Source organism: Staurois parvus, unplaced genomic scaffold, assembly GCF_062004578.1.
Source record: "Staurois parvus isolate SC_StPar_1 unplaced genomic scaffold, SC_StPar_1.0 ptg000131l, whole genome shotgun sequence".
NCBI classification, from domain to species: domain Eukaryota; kingdom Metazoa; phylum Chordata; class Amphibia; order Anura; family Ranidae; genus Staurois; species Staurois parvus.
This window is the reverse complement of record NW_028317927.1, coordinates 9,223,303-9,239,221: the sequence shown is the minus strand read 5'-3', so window position 1 is coordinate 9,239,221 and position 15,919 is coordinate 9,223,303. Positions and strand designations below refer to the sequence as shown.

The 15,919-nt window shown below is 40.4% G+C and overlaps 2 protein-coding genes across 2 annotated transcripts in view; one reads left to right on the top strand and one right to left on the bottom strand.

The window, feature by feature from the left end:
- MED12L (mediator complex subunit 12L) overlaps positions 1 to 15,919 on the bottom strand; it is a 464,120-nt gene that overhangs the window by 147,680 nt on the left and 300,521 nt on the right. The gene's annotated exons all lie outside the window — the stretch shown is intronic.
- LOC149466377 (P2Y purinoceptor 13-like) lies at positions 2,885 to 13,225 on the top strand. Its single transcript, XM_089672606.1, has 3 exons — positions 2,885 to 2,955; positions 5,096 to 5,336; positions 10,357 to 13,225. Exon 3 carries the CDS (start codon positions 10,359 to 10,361, stop codon positions 11,337 to 11,339), a length of 981 nt encoding a protein of 326 aa, XP_089528732.1. The 5' UTR covers positions 2,885 to 2,955; positions 5,096 to 5,336; positions 10,357 to 10,358; the 3' UTR covers positions 11,340 to 13,225.

The following is a 15,919-nucleotide window of genomic DNA, read 5'->3' as shown; positions in this document are numbered from 1 at the left end:
ATGATGGGGCACTATTCCCCCACTGACACCAATGATGGGGCACTATTCCCCCCACTGACACTAATGATGGGGCACTATTCCCCCCACTGACACTAATGATGGGGCACTATTCCCCCCACTGACACCAATGTTGGGGCACTATTCCCCCCACTGACACCAACGTTGGGACTCTATTCCTCCCACTGACACCAACGATGGGGCACTATTCCCCCCACTGACACCAACGATGGGGCACTATTCCCCCCACTGACACCAACGATGGGGCACTATTCCTCCCAATGACACCAACGATGGGGCACTATTCCTCCCAATGACACCAACGATGGGGCACTATTCCCCCCACTGACACCAACGATGGGGCACTATTCCCCCCACTGACACCAACGATGGGGCACTATTCCCCCCACTGACACCAACGATGGGGCACTATTCCCCCCACTGACACCAACGATGGGGCACTATTCCCCCCACTGACACCAACGATGGGGCACTATTCCCCCCACTGACACCAACGATGGGGCACTATTCCCCCCACTGACACCAACGATGGGGCACTATTCCCCCCACTGACACCAACGATGGGGCACTATTCCCCCCACTGACACCAACGATGGGGCACTATTCCCCCCACTGACACCAACGATGGGGCACTATTCCCCCCACTGACACCAACGATGGGGCACTATTCCCCCCACTGACACCAACGATGGGGCACTATTCCCCCCACTGACACCAACGATGGGGCACTAGTCCCCCCACTGACACCAACGATGGGGCACTAGTCCTCCCACTGACACCAACGATGGGGCACTAGTCCTCCCACTGACACCAACGATGTGGCACTAGTCCTCCCACTGACACCAATGATGTGGCACTATTCCTCCCACTGACACCAATGATGTGGCACTAGTCCTCCCACTGCAAAATTACAGTTATGAAGTAGCAATGAAAATAATTTTATGGTTGGGGGTCACCACAACATGAGGAACTGTATTAAGGGGTCGCGGCATTAGAAAGGTTGAGAACCACTGCTATAGAGGACTCAAAATAAACTCCAGTCTTATGGTCTAACATGCTTTACTTCCAGCAGAGGGCGCTCCATTGACAGCAAACAGATGTAATGAGTGTGAAATGAAACTGCAATGAAAAATAAAACTAACTTTACAAGGACTCTTCTTTCTAATGATTGTTTCTGTGTTGTGTCATAGCAATTTCATATTTTTCAAATTATAATGACAATTTCCTTTCCCACAAGAAATCATGAGAAAATATTGTTTTCATTAATATAAAAAATTGAATTGCAAACTAAAAAGAACTGCAGGAAAACACAGAAATTAATATTTATTCCATATACATTCAAGGACACAAATTCTCTAACTTTGTGACTTCACTGCCCTTCTAGGCCAGCTGTTCTGAACGGTCTGGCTAGGCTTGGTATCACCCTGAAAAAAAGCAGACATCATTAAGGGCAAGCAAAGCACTCCTAGGCTGGTGGCAGAGAGGCTGCAAAAAACATGTCCACTACTGTATGCATCAGTGTACCTATTGCCTGGGGCTAGAACAGGGGAGGGAGCTGTTGTCCTACTATTCTAGCAGTTCAATGTAGGCAGGGGGTGGCAAGTCAGCTCTTGAGACTGCTGGATTCTGATGCAGTGGATAACATAGAACTCATATTAGGGTACAATGGAGGATTTACTAAAACTGGAGCACACAGAATCTGGTACAGTTCTGCATAGTAAGCACTCCACTTTGACAATAAAACCTAGAAGCTGACTGGTTTCTATGGAGAGTTGCACCAGATTTTGTGTGCTCCAGTTTTAGTAAATCCCCCCCACTGTGTGATAATTTTGATTTTAGTATTGGTGCAGTGTATTCTGAAGAGTATTAGGCTACATTCACATGGACCTGCAACCACAGGATTCCAGTGTCAAGAATCAGCATATTCTTGTAGCTGGAATGACTGGACATGTGATTAGCAGAGGCTGCTTAGCCTATTTAAACTAATGGTGGGCTGACAGCGGTCACTGCTATTTGCATATAGCCAAACACAGAGAGTATAGTTGCAGTTACAGATGGGTGTCCAAGCCTGGACATGGTCAGCTGCATCCTGGCTTGGACATCTTTCCCTACAGGCAGGCAACAGGCAAGCCTGGCACCAAATAGTTGTTGACAGATAGAAAGAAGATTGTAAATCACATTGCAATGTGCATAGTGAGAGCTTTATTGAGCAAAATGTATAGAAAATGCTAATGAAGTAAATGAAGCAGTGGTAGGACATAAATACATTTGGGGAACCATTGGGGTTAATTTACTAAAGGCAAATATACTGTGCACTTTGCAAGTGCAGTTGCACTCATTTTCCCCAGAGTTTAGTGAATGTGATGAAACTTCACTTTGTAAAGAATACCCAATCAGGTGCAAGGGAAATTAAAAAAAAATTGCATTTTGGATTGCACATGATTGGATGATGGAAATCAGCAGAGCGTCCCCGCATTCACTAAGCTCTTGGGAAAATGAGTGCATCTGAACTTGCAAAGTATACAGTCTATTTATCTTTAGTAATCCAACCCCATTGCCTCATAATCCCTCTCCATGACACCAGTTCTGTATATTGGGCTTATTTGATAATGAAAACACTTAATTACATTATTAATAATAATGATACAGACACAGACTCTGGAAAATGTCAACAATGATCTTTTATCACATTGGAAATATTTGAGCCCATTGTCTGGTCTCACTCAAGTGTGGTATGAAAGAGGTCATTTTAGTAACTGTACAAATTACTTACAAAACTCATTAACTATACTGGGGATTATGCATGAAAGAAAAAAGGAAGCTGAGAAATGGAGAAGTTTACCAGTAAATAAAGAGAACAAATAAGTACAAAATACACAGCTGTCTGGCAGCAATCTGTGATCTGGCACCAGCATATGTGAGGATAATGGTGAAGAGGTATGTAGACTCTTAATACAGATTATATGCATTGTAATATAGGTTCAGATTGGCTGGATCTTAAAAGAGGGTCAGTTCAGTCAGGATTAAGACTGTCATTTGGTAGCAGATAGCATCACTCACTTGATTCTTTTCAATTCATCCAATGGAGGATACGGGGTCTAGAGGACAATATTCTCATCACTAGACTCTTATTTTACGCTAAACATTAATAAAAAGGCTCCAACCATAGAGGAACTCCATTGCTGTGATGAAAAGAACTCCCAGGTGAAGCCCCAATTAGATAACAGTAAATGATCAGCCCACTGGCATTCATCCATAAGTAGAGTAATAGTTTCAAGTAAACTTGATGTTCCAGTTATCAAACCTATCTTTGATCTGTTTGGCTTTCCTTCTAATTATAGGGTCTAATGCACGGAACAGCTGGTGTGGTGGTCAAACAGTCGGAATTTAGGATTTATTTTGATTACCAAACAGCCAGTGGAGAATTGGAATCAAGGTTCTAACTACCCTTCCACTAGAAATTGGTAGCTAAAGACAAATTTCTGTTCACACTCCAAATTTTAATTCCATTTGTGTCTGGTATTTGGAAGACTTGACAATCTAAAAGAAATCAATATTTGCCCAGTCACTTTTCTGTATGAGATGATCTTAGAAGGAGGTCAGAAATGGCAGTCCCTTTATTTCCCCCAGTACAGGTTTACTTTTTTTGTTGTTTGTTTGGTTTTTTTATTTGTTTTTTACACTAAAGGACTGTAATGTAGAAGACAACTCAAAAACACCAAACAGCTGTATAATTTTAAACTGTTTTTTCATTGGAATATAAAGGAAACGTGCATTATCCCGTAGCAACTAATAAATCATTATTTTCCATTTCATATTTGTTTTGTGAACTGCCAAAGAACCTCCCATGTGATCTACACACAACTTTCACTTCTGTTCTGACCTCATGCATTAAAGTGACAACTCTCAATAGGGTTGATTTAATAAATGAGTAGGGCAAGTTCATTTTTCAGTGTATTTTCACTTAGCTTAGTGAATGTGAAAAAATACACTTTGCCAAGAATTCCCAATCACAAGCAACCTGACTGAATGCAAGTGCAGTTTGACTGAGAACTTTTGGACCGAAAGGGCCACCCACAGCTTGAATTTCTCCTGATTCAGCAGCAATAGGTCGAAATATGAGCAGTGTATGGCCGGTTAAGCTAAGGGAACATTCTATTGCAAAGTGAAAAGTCACATTGCTTAGTGAACAGTCTATTTGCCTTTAGTGAACCAACCCCAATAAGTCAAATTCTAGAACACTTCCTGTCTAAAGCTGGCCATACACGGCTTTTCTTCATTCAGCTATAGACTGCAGATGGGCCAATCTTCCTTTGTGGTTATCGTATCCTGATGGCTTGCACCCATGGCGGTCATAATATCCATACAGCAGTTGCATCTGACTGAATGCAGCCATGGTTTAGCTGACAATTTTCCATCTGGCTCCTTCAGTTTTTCAATCAAAGGATGTTGGGTGGGAGGGTAGTGACAGAGCTATTGGTGGAGGGAATTTTGCATAGTGTATGGCCCGTTTATTGGCTGGCATTAAGTTTGTACAATTGCCTCAAGTAATAAAGATAATAAGGGCAGATGTAGCAACATAATTAAGTCTAAATGTCACATTGATTCAGCACAATACTTAGCATGTTTTGCACATAAAATATCATTCTCCATTTATCCTAATCTGATTCTATAACTTTAAGCTAGGCTTGCAAATTACACTACACTTTTGATTCATATAAATGAGAAAAAAAAATGAATTTTAGTTGTGGTCCTCTTAGTGTAACTAAGTAATCTCAGCAAAATGGAACTTCAAACAGCAAGCTTTTTGTAAAAAAAATGAAAAAATGAATGTTTCCATTAGTGACAGACTCTCATTAATGATTCAGCTCACCCCAGGAGATAGGAAATATTCTTCTATGGGTTACTTTGTAGCTTAATGTGTATTAAGTGCTAATATGAGAAATGTCATCAATACCCATTGTGCTAATTACCCACAAATAACCCTGAACAATCGTCTAGTTTCAAGATTCTGGTCTGCAATGTAATTATACTGTAGTGAGTCTTACCACACTCCCTACTTTTCCTCCATTTTCAGGCTGTACAGTGTACGGATTCAATACAGGAAATTATTCTAGCAGCACAGCCATTTCTGTAATAGCCAGTTTGATGTACAGAAGGAACCACCAAGACGGCATCCCCAAATATACCAAGAGATGAATTATACCACATTCAGCAAATAGGATGGAAGACGCTGTTCTACTTTATTGATAGAAATCATTAGCAAAACAGAAAAAAGGAAAAAGTGGACCTGAGAACACTATAAAGGAAAACTACTGGTAAGAATATTTTTTGACTGTATGTCACTCTCCCTTCTGTTCCCCTTCATAAATTATATCTTTTTGTACCTTTCTTTTTCTGTAATCTGAAGCAAAGATGACATTCCCCAAAGCAGTAAAGGAAGTAATAGGGCTATGGATGTGCAACATGTCAGGGGCATGCCCTAGAGCTGTAGTATTTAATATAGAAAGAGAGATTCTGGTTGTGGCTGTTACAAAATGAATGCTCCTAACTATCACAATTATTTTATTAAATATAAAGTGATATGTATCCTCAATGTGATTGGTGTTGTGAATCCCAAGGAACCAATGAAGACATCGGGGTTAATTTACTAAAGACTAATAGGCTATGCACTTGGCAATGCAGTTGTACTTTGCAAGGGAATTGGCCCCAGAGCTTAGTAGCTCCAGAGCTCTGTTACTTTAAAGTAGACCTATTAAAACATAGGATTTACATAAATCATTAGGACATGTATACATTTCACAAAACCACATATTATTTTGTGTATAGATTTATCTCAATCATTCCAACAATGAAGAACGCTACTCCTGAGTTACTTTATAATCTAAAGCCTTGACATTCTTGACTATATGGTCATTGGGTACCAAGAGTAATGTGGGTATTTTACAAATATAGACAACAAAGCAGCTATTGTTGATCAGCCATACTGGGCCTTTTCATTAAGACATTCAGTGGGATCAAAGGCTCAGCAAGCATGACATTTGCAGCAAAAATGAGTGGTAAATGGGCTGTATTTTTATTGAGCCAATACAGCCACCTTCACATAATCATGAAGGCCAATTTACTAAAGGAGGTGAGAATCTTCAATTCAATTATCAAATCACAGAAAAAATAAATTTCTGCTTCCTATTGTAATTTGTAGGGTGGAAATAAAGAATACTAAAAAGGATTAAATATTTATCTTTCCTGGAAAAAAAAAATGCTGCTTCAAGGCCACTTTCAGTGCTAGTCAGTCTGAGCATTTCTCAAATAAAATGCAGTATGTATTTCAGCCCTTCTGTCACATTTTATTTGTCCAGTAAACCTTTTTTCATTTAAATACAGATCCATTTTAACATCCTGACTGTACAAAGTGTACTTTTTTCTCTTTTTACATACAAACCAGACAGTGATGCCCATAGAAAAAAAAATAGCGGAGGGCAGACATGACTATGTGAATAGGGTAGGACAGACAGGAGAGTGTTAAGGACAGGCTGCAAGGTTTTAAAATATTCAGGCTTACCTGATTGGTGATTGTGTGGTGTGGGGTCTTGAGCACCTTTGGGAGTGGTGTAGGGTCAAATTATTCAGTATAGGAGTGGCAGCGGAAGAAGAAACTTCCCTCCCACCCTCTCTTGGGGTTGTTTAGGTCTTCTGGTTCCTGGCCTGTTAAGGCTCAGGGGCGGTTTGTTGGTATTTGGACCTTTTTTGTTTTTAGTTATTTTGATTTTTTTTAAATTATTTTTACACTGTCCCTTTCATTTTTTTTATCACTTTCAATGCTATCACAGGGAATGCAAATATCCCTTATAATTTCAATGGGCATTGTCATAGATTATTTTTTGAGAAATCTGGGGTCTGTCAGACTCTAGATATCTCCTCTGCCCTTACATGATCTAATCTCAACCAAGATCTGTGTTGTCAGATGCTTTCCCAATTTACAAATGGTGCTGTTTATATCCTGCGAAACTGAAGTGATGAAATGCTCGTAGCTTCTGATTTCTTAGACTATAGAGATGATTGGAGCCATTCTGGTCTCTGACCAGCTCTATGGGCAGCCAGCAGAACTGCCAGCTGCATTCTCAGATTCCCCTGTGAGACAAGAGAGCCCAAGAAAACTGTGGAAGGCAGAAGGAAAGGGGGGGATATCCATTCCCGCTGCTCATAAAACAGTTCAGCAGCTAATTGGCCTCTAGGATTGTTTTTATATGAAAGCCGACCGCCAGCTGAAAAAAACCATACCAGGATGATGCCTGTAGCTGCAGGCCTCATCCCAGTATTACCACTCAAAGCCCAGCGACATACCAGTACATTGCTGGTTCATGTTGGGTATATATCTAACAGCAGAGAACAGAAATTCTCCTGCAATGCAAAGCTTGCTGTTATGAACCAAACTCATTCATGAACTGTCATGAATGAGTTAAGTTTTGACAGCTCAGGACAGTGATCTGTGATTGGCTGGAGCTGGTCACATGGTACAGGGTTCTGTGATTGGCCCCATGTATCATGTGATAGCTGTGGGCCAATAACAGCTTACTAGGAAGAGAAGCAGAGCTGTTATGAATGAGATTGATTCAAAACAGCTTTGCTTACATTGTGATTATGTGATCGCATAGCAATCACATGATCACTGGGTCCCAGTCACCGGGATCTTCATTCCGCTGTGTCCGATGGAGGGCACATGAGGGGGCACCTGTGCCTGTAGCTGCCGCCCTGCCGCAGTACATTGCGGGCGAGCAGCGGGCAGGAAGCTGTTAAGGAATGTTTTGTGTTATTTAAGTTGAATTAAAAATTAAAGGCAGTGATGGCCATTTTACTCCAACTGTGGTTTGGGCTCCTTCATTGGTATAAATAGAGTTGGGGGGGGATGGAGATAGTTGTGTGGGAGTATCAGTAGCTATGGTTTTAGCTAGTACATCTATTCTACACTAGTCATGGGTTTTCTCAACTTCACAGACAAGGTGGACTAGCAGGGAAAGTGATTGACACAAGATTTCAAAGTGGCAAATGTCATTATAACAAGTTTACTTTTCATGTTCTTTCAAGTGGAACATCAGCCTACTGGATTTTTTTCAGTTTTAGATAACATGGAGGAGAGTTAGAAATGATTGCCATATATTTATCACTTTGGGTAATTATTCCTCACTTCCCTCCTAGTGACACCCAGACAAGAAATAGGGTGTCACTGGAATTAGAAGACAAGGATAGCAAAAACCACCTAACATAGGCTCTAACCCTTGTCAATTCTACTACCATGGAAAGTTTTTGTCTATCTTTATCCCAGCTAAAGTGAACTGCCATCATTCCTGCTCTGTGAAATATCAGAAACACCAGAAGGCTTGGGAAATCTCATCACTGGGCTTACAATAAAAAGCACGTAGAAGTACTACCTCTTTCTCTGTATTTGAAGCATAAAAACAAAAGGTTTTGTCTAACGTTCTACTCTAAAACACCCTGGCCAAATTGATTCCACTGTATCTTCAAGTGATGCAGCATCAAGACTACTACAACTTGTAGATCAGAAGGCTATTTTTTCCAACAACCATTTGGCAAACATTGAAGTAAAACAATCAAAATCACATAATCTAAAACAAAATAACATCTGAGTCATAAATGTGTTTTTGGTATGAAATACACAACAATATAAGATAAAAGAATTTTGAATTACTGCATGTTAGACATCCAAAGTAGAAGTGAGAACACATTATGTAATTTATTGCGTATATCAAAACTCACTGAAATAAACCGCTAAAACAAATCTGCTGGTATTAAAAACCCAAACTAGGCAATATTTCCCCCCACCACTTAAAGTGTTACTAAACCCAGGACCCTGCATTCACTATATCTGGTTTCCCACAGTACACACGACATGGAAGTACAATTATTTTAGTAAACATAAACTGCTAAATACCGTTTCTCATTTGCAGTTAGAGCAGTCTTGTGACTTCTATCAATGTTCAGCAGAACACTGGTTAAAGCTTGGAGGAGGAGTTTTCATTCTGCACTAGGAGGATGCAGAACCCCTGACCTCTGTCTAGATAATGCTGATTGTGTGCACTCTCCTGGGAAAAAAAAACACTTCTCTAGCAATACACACCAAACTGAGCATGTGCAGAATCAAGCAGATAAGACAGGGACACTGGAAGAAGGGCAGGATCAGAGAAGTCAGGATCAAACAGCATTTTTCCACAATGCAGAGGATTAACCACTTAGGTTTCACAGTGAGTATAACAAGCATGGTTTACTCCATATACAGACTGGTTGTGGGTTTAGTAATACTTTAAGTGAAGTTGACACCAGCATGTTAACCTTTTCCCCGCCACTCTATAGCAGAAATACTGCTAAAGGGCGGCAGGGGTGCACAAAGTCACGTGTATATATATATATATATATATATATACGTGATTTTGCATTTCTGGGTAGGGGGCGTGCATGAGCCACGCGCCCTGCCCACACCGCCATGTGTGGCCGCATCTGTCAGTCACTGGGTCCCGGCCTGTGATCACCCATCGGCGCCCCGTGATTACTGAGTATCTGCGACGGGGAGGAGGTCTGCTTTGTTAACTAGCAGTCCTCCTTCCTGTCGGCTTGGGCACACCGCTCTGGATGGCAGTGCACAGCACAGTCCTCCAGTGCAGTGTGCTTACAGTGAAGCACCAACCCCCCACCCCAGTAAAATACTCCCATCACACAGTTAACCCTTTGATCGCCCCTATGTTAACCCCTTCCTGCCCAGTGCCATTAGTACAGTGTCAGTGCTTTTTTTTAGCACTGACCACTGTATTGGTGTCACTGGGGATGTCAGTGACACCAAATCAGTTCCCCCCAGTGTCAGAATGCCACCACGGTCCCGCTATAAGTCGTTGATCACCGCCATAAGTAGTAAAAAAAAAATTCCAGTATATATACCGCCATTTATAAAAGCTATAGCTTTCACAAAAACCAATTAATGTTAACGTAATGGGATTTTGTTTTAGCAAAGACATGTAGCAGAATTCATTTTGGTGCAAATTTATGACAAAATTAGATTTTTTAATTTTTTTTACTGGACATGTTTAATAGCAAAAAGTCAAAAATATTGTATTTTGCTGATAGCAGAGGAACAAGGCAGCAGAAAGAAATGACCCTTAGTGCTCTTAATTGAGACAAGCACACACTATAGAGCGTGTGCTGTATGCTTTGTTCATTTTTCGTGTATGAAGTTTACAACCAATTTAATGTACTTTTCTGTTGAGTTAATGAAATGAAAATTGATGTATATTGTGTGATTTTAATGTATGATAATGTATTCTCTTACAGCCATGGACTCTGATGTTTTCAACTTATCATCGCCTAAAAACTGTACAAGGGACATCAGAATGGCACAAGTGGTCTTTCCCATTCTATACACAGTTATATTCTGTCTTGGAGTTATCATGAACAGTCTTTCTGTTTGTATTTTCTGCAAAGTCCCTACTAATACTGTTTTTATTGTTTACCTTAAAAATACTGTGGCAGCTGACATAATAATGACACTGGCACTGCCTTTTAAAATAGTCACAGATTCAGAAATTGCACCTTGGCAGGTGAAAATCTTTGTCTGCCGTTGTTCTGCAGTAGTATTTTACTCAGCCATGTACGTCAATATAATACTTCTTGGACTCATAGGAATAGATCGCTTTCTTAAGATTGTACGACCATTTGAAAGAAGCTGTATGGATCGACTTAGTGTGGCTAAATGGATATCTTTCTCAGTGTGGATCATCATATTTGGAATGTCAATGCCTAACATGATTCTGAACACCATAGAAGCAACACCTAAAAATGTTAACCACTGTGCTGACCTCAAGTCTTCACTGGGAATGGCATGGCACAAAGCTGTTACTTACATCAGCCAGTTGATTTTTTGGTCTGTTTTCATTTCCATGACAGCTTTTTATACAATAATAAGCAGAAAGGTTTATGAATCGTATGCAAAATCTCACAGTAAAGACAAAGCTATGAGAAAGAACACCAAAGCCAAAGTTTTTGTTGTAGTAATTGTATTTTTCCTGTGCTTTGCGCCCTACCATTTTGTGAGGGTACCCTATACATTTAGCCAGAGTGGAATCATAACAGATTGTGCCATCAAAAGAACATTATTCCTAACTAAAGAAAGTACCCTGTGGATCGCTGCCACCAACGTATTCATGGACCCTTTCATCTATGTAGTTCTCTGTAAGCCTTTTCGAAAACTCATACCTGGGTTTAGCAGTTCAGGAAACTCAAGCCAGGAAAAACCCATAAATGAGTCAACAATGTAGGCCAAAACATGACTGTATTTGGCTTAGAGATAAAGGATGCTTGCCATCACAAGTAGAAAAAAGCTAAAACCAAAGAGGTTGTAGATTACAGCATTGCCAGTTATGAAATAGCTGGAACAAGAAGTAGGCAATACATATTTCAGGCTTTGTTTCTTCTTATTTATATTACATTTTAGTCCAACTGTCCTCCCACATCTTTCTCAACCTATACCACCCACTACAGACCTCAGAACAGTAGGCAATCTTGCTCAAGACCAATGGCTTATGTAAGTAGCTCTTCCATCCTCATCAGAGGCAGAAGGCTGTGATATACTGTGTATCTCTGGTCTTTTCCTCACAATGTGGAACTTCCTTACTAGTTAGGCTACCTTGGACTGTCTACTTTCCAAAAAAGGGCCATTTGAGGGTTATGCTGCACATGTGCAGCTCGCTGTGGCCTGCTAGCTCAGTGGAAGATAAAAGGGCTGCTCAAGCCTACATTATTGACCCGCTGTTCCATGAACAGTACATGTTTTCCACATATCCTGGTAGTTTGGTTATATAAATTAGTTATTTTTACCTGTGATACTGTAATTAGATGTGGAAAAATGCAAAAAACAGGCTATGTCTCTTTTCTTTTTTTGCACATATAAATACACAATTTTGTATTTACCTTATACATAGAAAAAGCCAACAACGTCCCAGTAAATACAAAAAATGTACTTCATTCCAGAAAATCAGCTAGTAAGATTTGAGAAGTAAAGCCAAAATACTAAAAAAAATGGGCGGGGTTGCATTTTTAATGCTTCCCAAACACCTTTCAATGCCACTCATAATTGTTACAATAGGGAGCAGATGGAGGTTTTCACACTACAGCTTCGCATTTCAGCAAGGCAAAAATAATGCTGCAGAGCTTAGCAGGTGTTGACACTGTGCAACTGAGCGCTTTCACTTCTGCAGAAACACCACAACTGCCCTGTAAACATGCCTATGGCATTTACGGTGCAGATGCGAAGCGTCAAAAGTGATAATTTCCCATTTTAGCCTTGTAGAAAAATAAAAACAAAAAAACACACACACAGGATATTTGAGAAGTGTTGCCTGATGCAACATGAATGCCTGTACAACACATCCAAAATGCTCATTAGTGCTATAAGTGCGTTAATGTGCTTTAAAGTGTTACTAAACCCACAACAGTAAAATCAGTCTGTATATGCAGTAAAGCATGCTTGTTATACTCACAGTGTAACCTAAGTGGTTATTCCTTCACATTGTGTAAAAATGCTGTTCGATCCTGTCTTCTCTGATCCCCCCCCCCTTCCTTATACTGTCCCCAATCCATCTGCTGACAGTACAGAACTCTAGGAGTCACTCTGCAAATGCTCAGTGTGTAGAGATTTTTTTTTTCTTTGGGAGGGTATATGTGATCAGCACAGGGCCAGAACTGTCCAGAAAGAGGGTCAGGGGTTATGTAGCCTCAAAGGACAGTCAGGGCAGAATGAAAACTCCTCCTAAAAGCTTTAAATCAGTGATTGGACAGACACTGATAAAAGTCTTAAGACTGTTATATACTGCTGATGTGAAAAGGCATTTAGCAGTTTATATTTACTAAAATAATTGCATTTCCATGTTGTGTGTACTGTGGGAGACCAGAGATAGTGAATGCAGGGCCCTGGGTTTAGTAACACTTTAAGACTGTTTTGAAATGTAATGGGCTGTGTTAAAGAGTCCTTCCACACACAAGAATGTTCTAATCTAAAGAATTCTCTTTTACTGTAGAATCTGCTATACATATGTTAATTGATGTTTATTACACATCCTGTAACATGCCAATATTCCCTAAGTTCAACAAATGTTCCACTCTTCCACATTAAATGGCTTCCCTCAAAAGTTGGGCATGGTTAGGATATGGTTGTCTGTGTTTGTGTAGACCAGATGTATCTTGAATTGTATTACTTGTTTAGGAAATCCTGGCATATATGAAGTGCAGTATGCATTAGCTATTTGGTACATACAGATAATGACAACAACCCCTATTATCTCGTATTTACATCATATCAACTTCACAGGTGGGAAAAGTATTTTTTTTCAGGGCATGTCCCAGCAGCAATACTGTTGGTGGTGAGATCTTCCCAAGAAGTGGATCGCTAAGTCCACTGTCAAAATTCCTATGGCTTTGCTCCCTTGCTGAATGCACTAGCAGGAGGTTGCTTTTAAATTGCTCTTTTGCTAGCAAGCAATATTCTCTAGGGCCATTAGTGAGCGATTTCCATTAAGGGAAGTGGCTGATGTACTTCAGTGATTCTGCCATATTCAAGAGTGTCATATCAGCCTAACAATTGTATTTCAGGCATTCTCATATGTATCAGTGTAAATGAAAAACAGTGAGGCGCATAAGAAAACTAACAAAGTGAATCAAATCAGTGAGTAAAAAGAAATAAATGTGTCACGGTGTAACAAACAAAATAATAGACAATAAAGTCCTTCCAATATAAATATATAAAGCTGTGATGTTAATCACGACCAGTAGTGTTCAATCCCACAAAGTGCTCTCTATCCACTGCAAGGTCCTCCACCACTATGCACTCACCAGAGAGCTACTTGGTCAGTAGCATGTATATAATGAGGTCTATGCCATCCACTCTCCAGCAACTTTACCAGTCTGGTTAGGCCCTGTACGTCTTGCAGTCCATAAGAAATATGATCTGTTAAGACGCTCCAGGGGGGCTCTTTCTGTCAGGTTGGTGCCCGTCCCTCAAGAGGCTAATGTGAGGGGACCAGCGCTGAGGGACTGGCACCAACCTGACCGAAAGAACCCCTGGAGTGTCTTTACGGATCATATTTCTTATGGACTGCAAGACATACAGGGCCTAACCAGACTGGTAAAGTTGCTGGAAAGTGGATGACATAGACCTCATTATATACATGCTACTGACCAAGTAGTTCTCTGGTGAGTGCATAGTGGTGGAGGACCTTGCACTGGATAGAGAGCACTTTGTGGGATTGAACACTACAGGTCGTGATTGACATGACAGCTTTATATATTTATATTGGAAGGACTTTATTGTCTATTATTTTGTTTGTTACACCGTGACACATTTATTTCATTTTACTCACTGATTTGATTCACTTTGTTAGTTTTCTTATGCACTACACTGTTTTTCATTTATTTTGATATTGAGATATTCTCACTATCTTTTTGTGCCAGCTGCTTCCGTATCTATAGCGCTCGCCGTTTACTTTTTGAATTTTTATATGTATCAATGTCTTTACAAATGCTATATTTTGTACACAGTGCACTACACTATAAGAGAAAAGTTCTGCAATATACAAAATGGGAGAACAGAACTTTTTTTAACATATCTCCATACATGCATATCATAGTTAACAGAAATATTACTGTACTAAATACAGAGACTGCTTACATGACATACCATTTCCTTTACAGAAAATGGCTAAGTATAGCAACAGGTAGGTAGGTGAAAGATATTTCTGGTGTCTGTAATGGCAAAAAGTAGTACAGCACCATTGTTACAGTTGAGATCTGCATCAAAAGCATATATATTTACAACTAATAAATGGGGGACAGCTAAACACAGCTTTAAGCCAGCCATTGATGGATCAAATCTCAGAGGGTTCAGCAGGGATCAGCTGAGATTCGATCCATCTATGGGCAAGCTAATTGTTTCCAAATCGATCCACCAATCCAGTCGGATTTTTAGCATGCGATTATTTCCAGCAGCTATAGCCGCCAGCAGTGATCATTATGTTTTCCTGGCAGGCAAGGTTCCCAAACCCTCTGCCGAGAGAACACGATGGCTCTGCGGGAGGGATTCTCCTATCAACACTGACTGTGTTGATGTGGGAATCTAGCGATTTTATGGCATAATCTATGGCCTACGTTACATTATTACATATGAGCTTAAGTGGCATTTTTAGGCTATCCATTAGATAAGATAAATTAAAAATCAGTGTCTATGCATTAAGCTGTGTATTTGTACCTGTTTGGTATTGTACGAGGGGCATTCAAGGCAAACCGGGACTTTCATTTCACAATTATAAAAAGGGATGCTAGCATGGCGGTACTACAGTGGCAAGTGTGGTAAGTGTGTCCTATTACTGATGGGCGGCACACGTCGCGTTCCATTCCAGAGACTGTTAGTCAAGATGGCTGATAACAGTGTTAGTGTGTGCATGGAATAGCGTGTGGTGATGAAGTTTCTTGTAACCGAAGGTGTAAAACCAGCGCAGTATAGTGGTCAGATGCTCAGCTGCAGTAAGACATTTGAATGGTGTAAACGTTTCAAAGGTGGTATGTCCGTCCGTGATGATCCCAGTCATGGTGGTTCCCAGCCCACAACAGTCATTCCTGTGAACATTCAGCATGTGGAATACGTAATCCTGGATAGTCATTTCATAACCTGTCATGAAATCGCACAAGAGACAAATCTTTCTGGGCTCCTCGGAGATCAGCATTTTCAGAACTGATGACGAAGTGAAGCAGGCTGTCCTAGGATGGATCAGGCGTACTGACAAATTTTTCCATGCTGAAGCTTTCCAGGCATTAGTTGAACGTTGGGATAAGTTTATAAATGTAGCTG

Coding starts and splice junctions, on each gene's coding strand:
- LOC149466377 (XM_089672606.1), top strand. CDS start 10,359: ATGGACTCTGATGTTTTCAACTTATCATCGCCTAAAAACTGTACAAGG.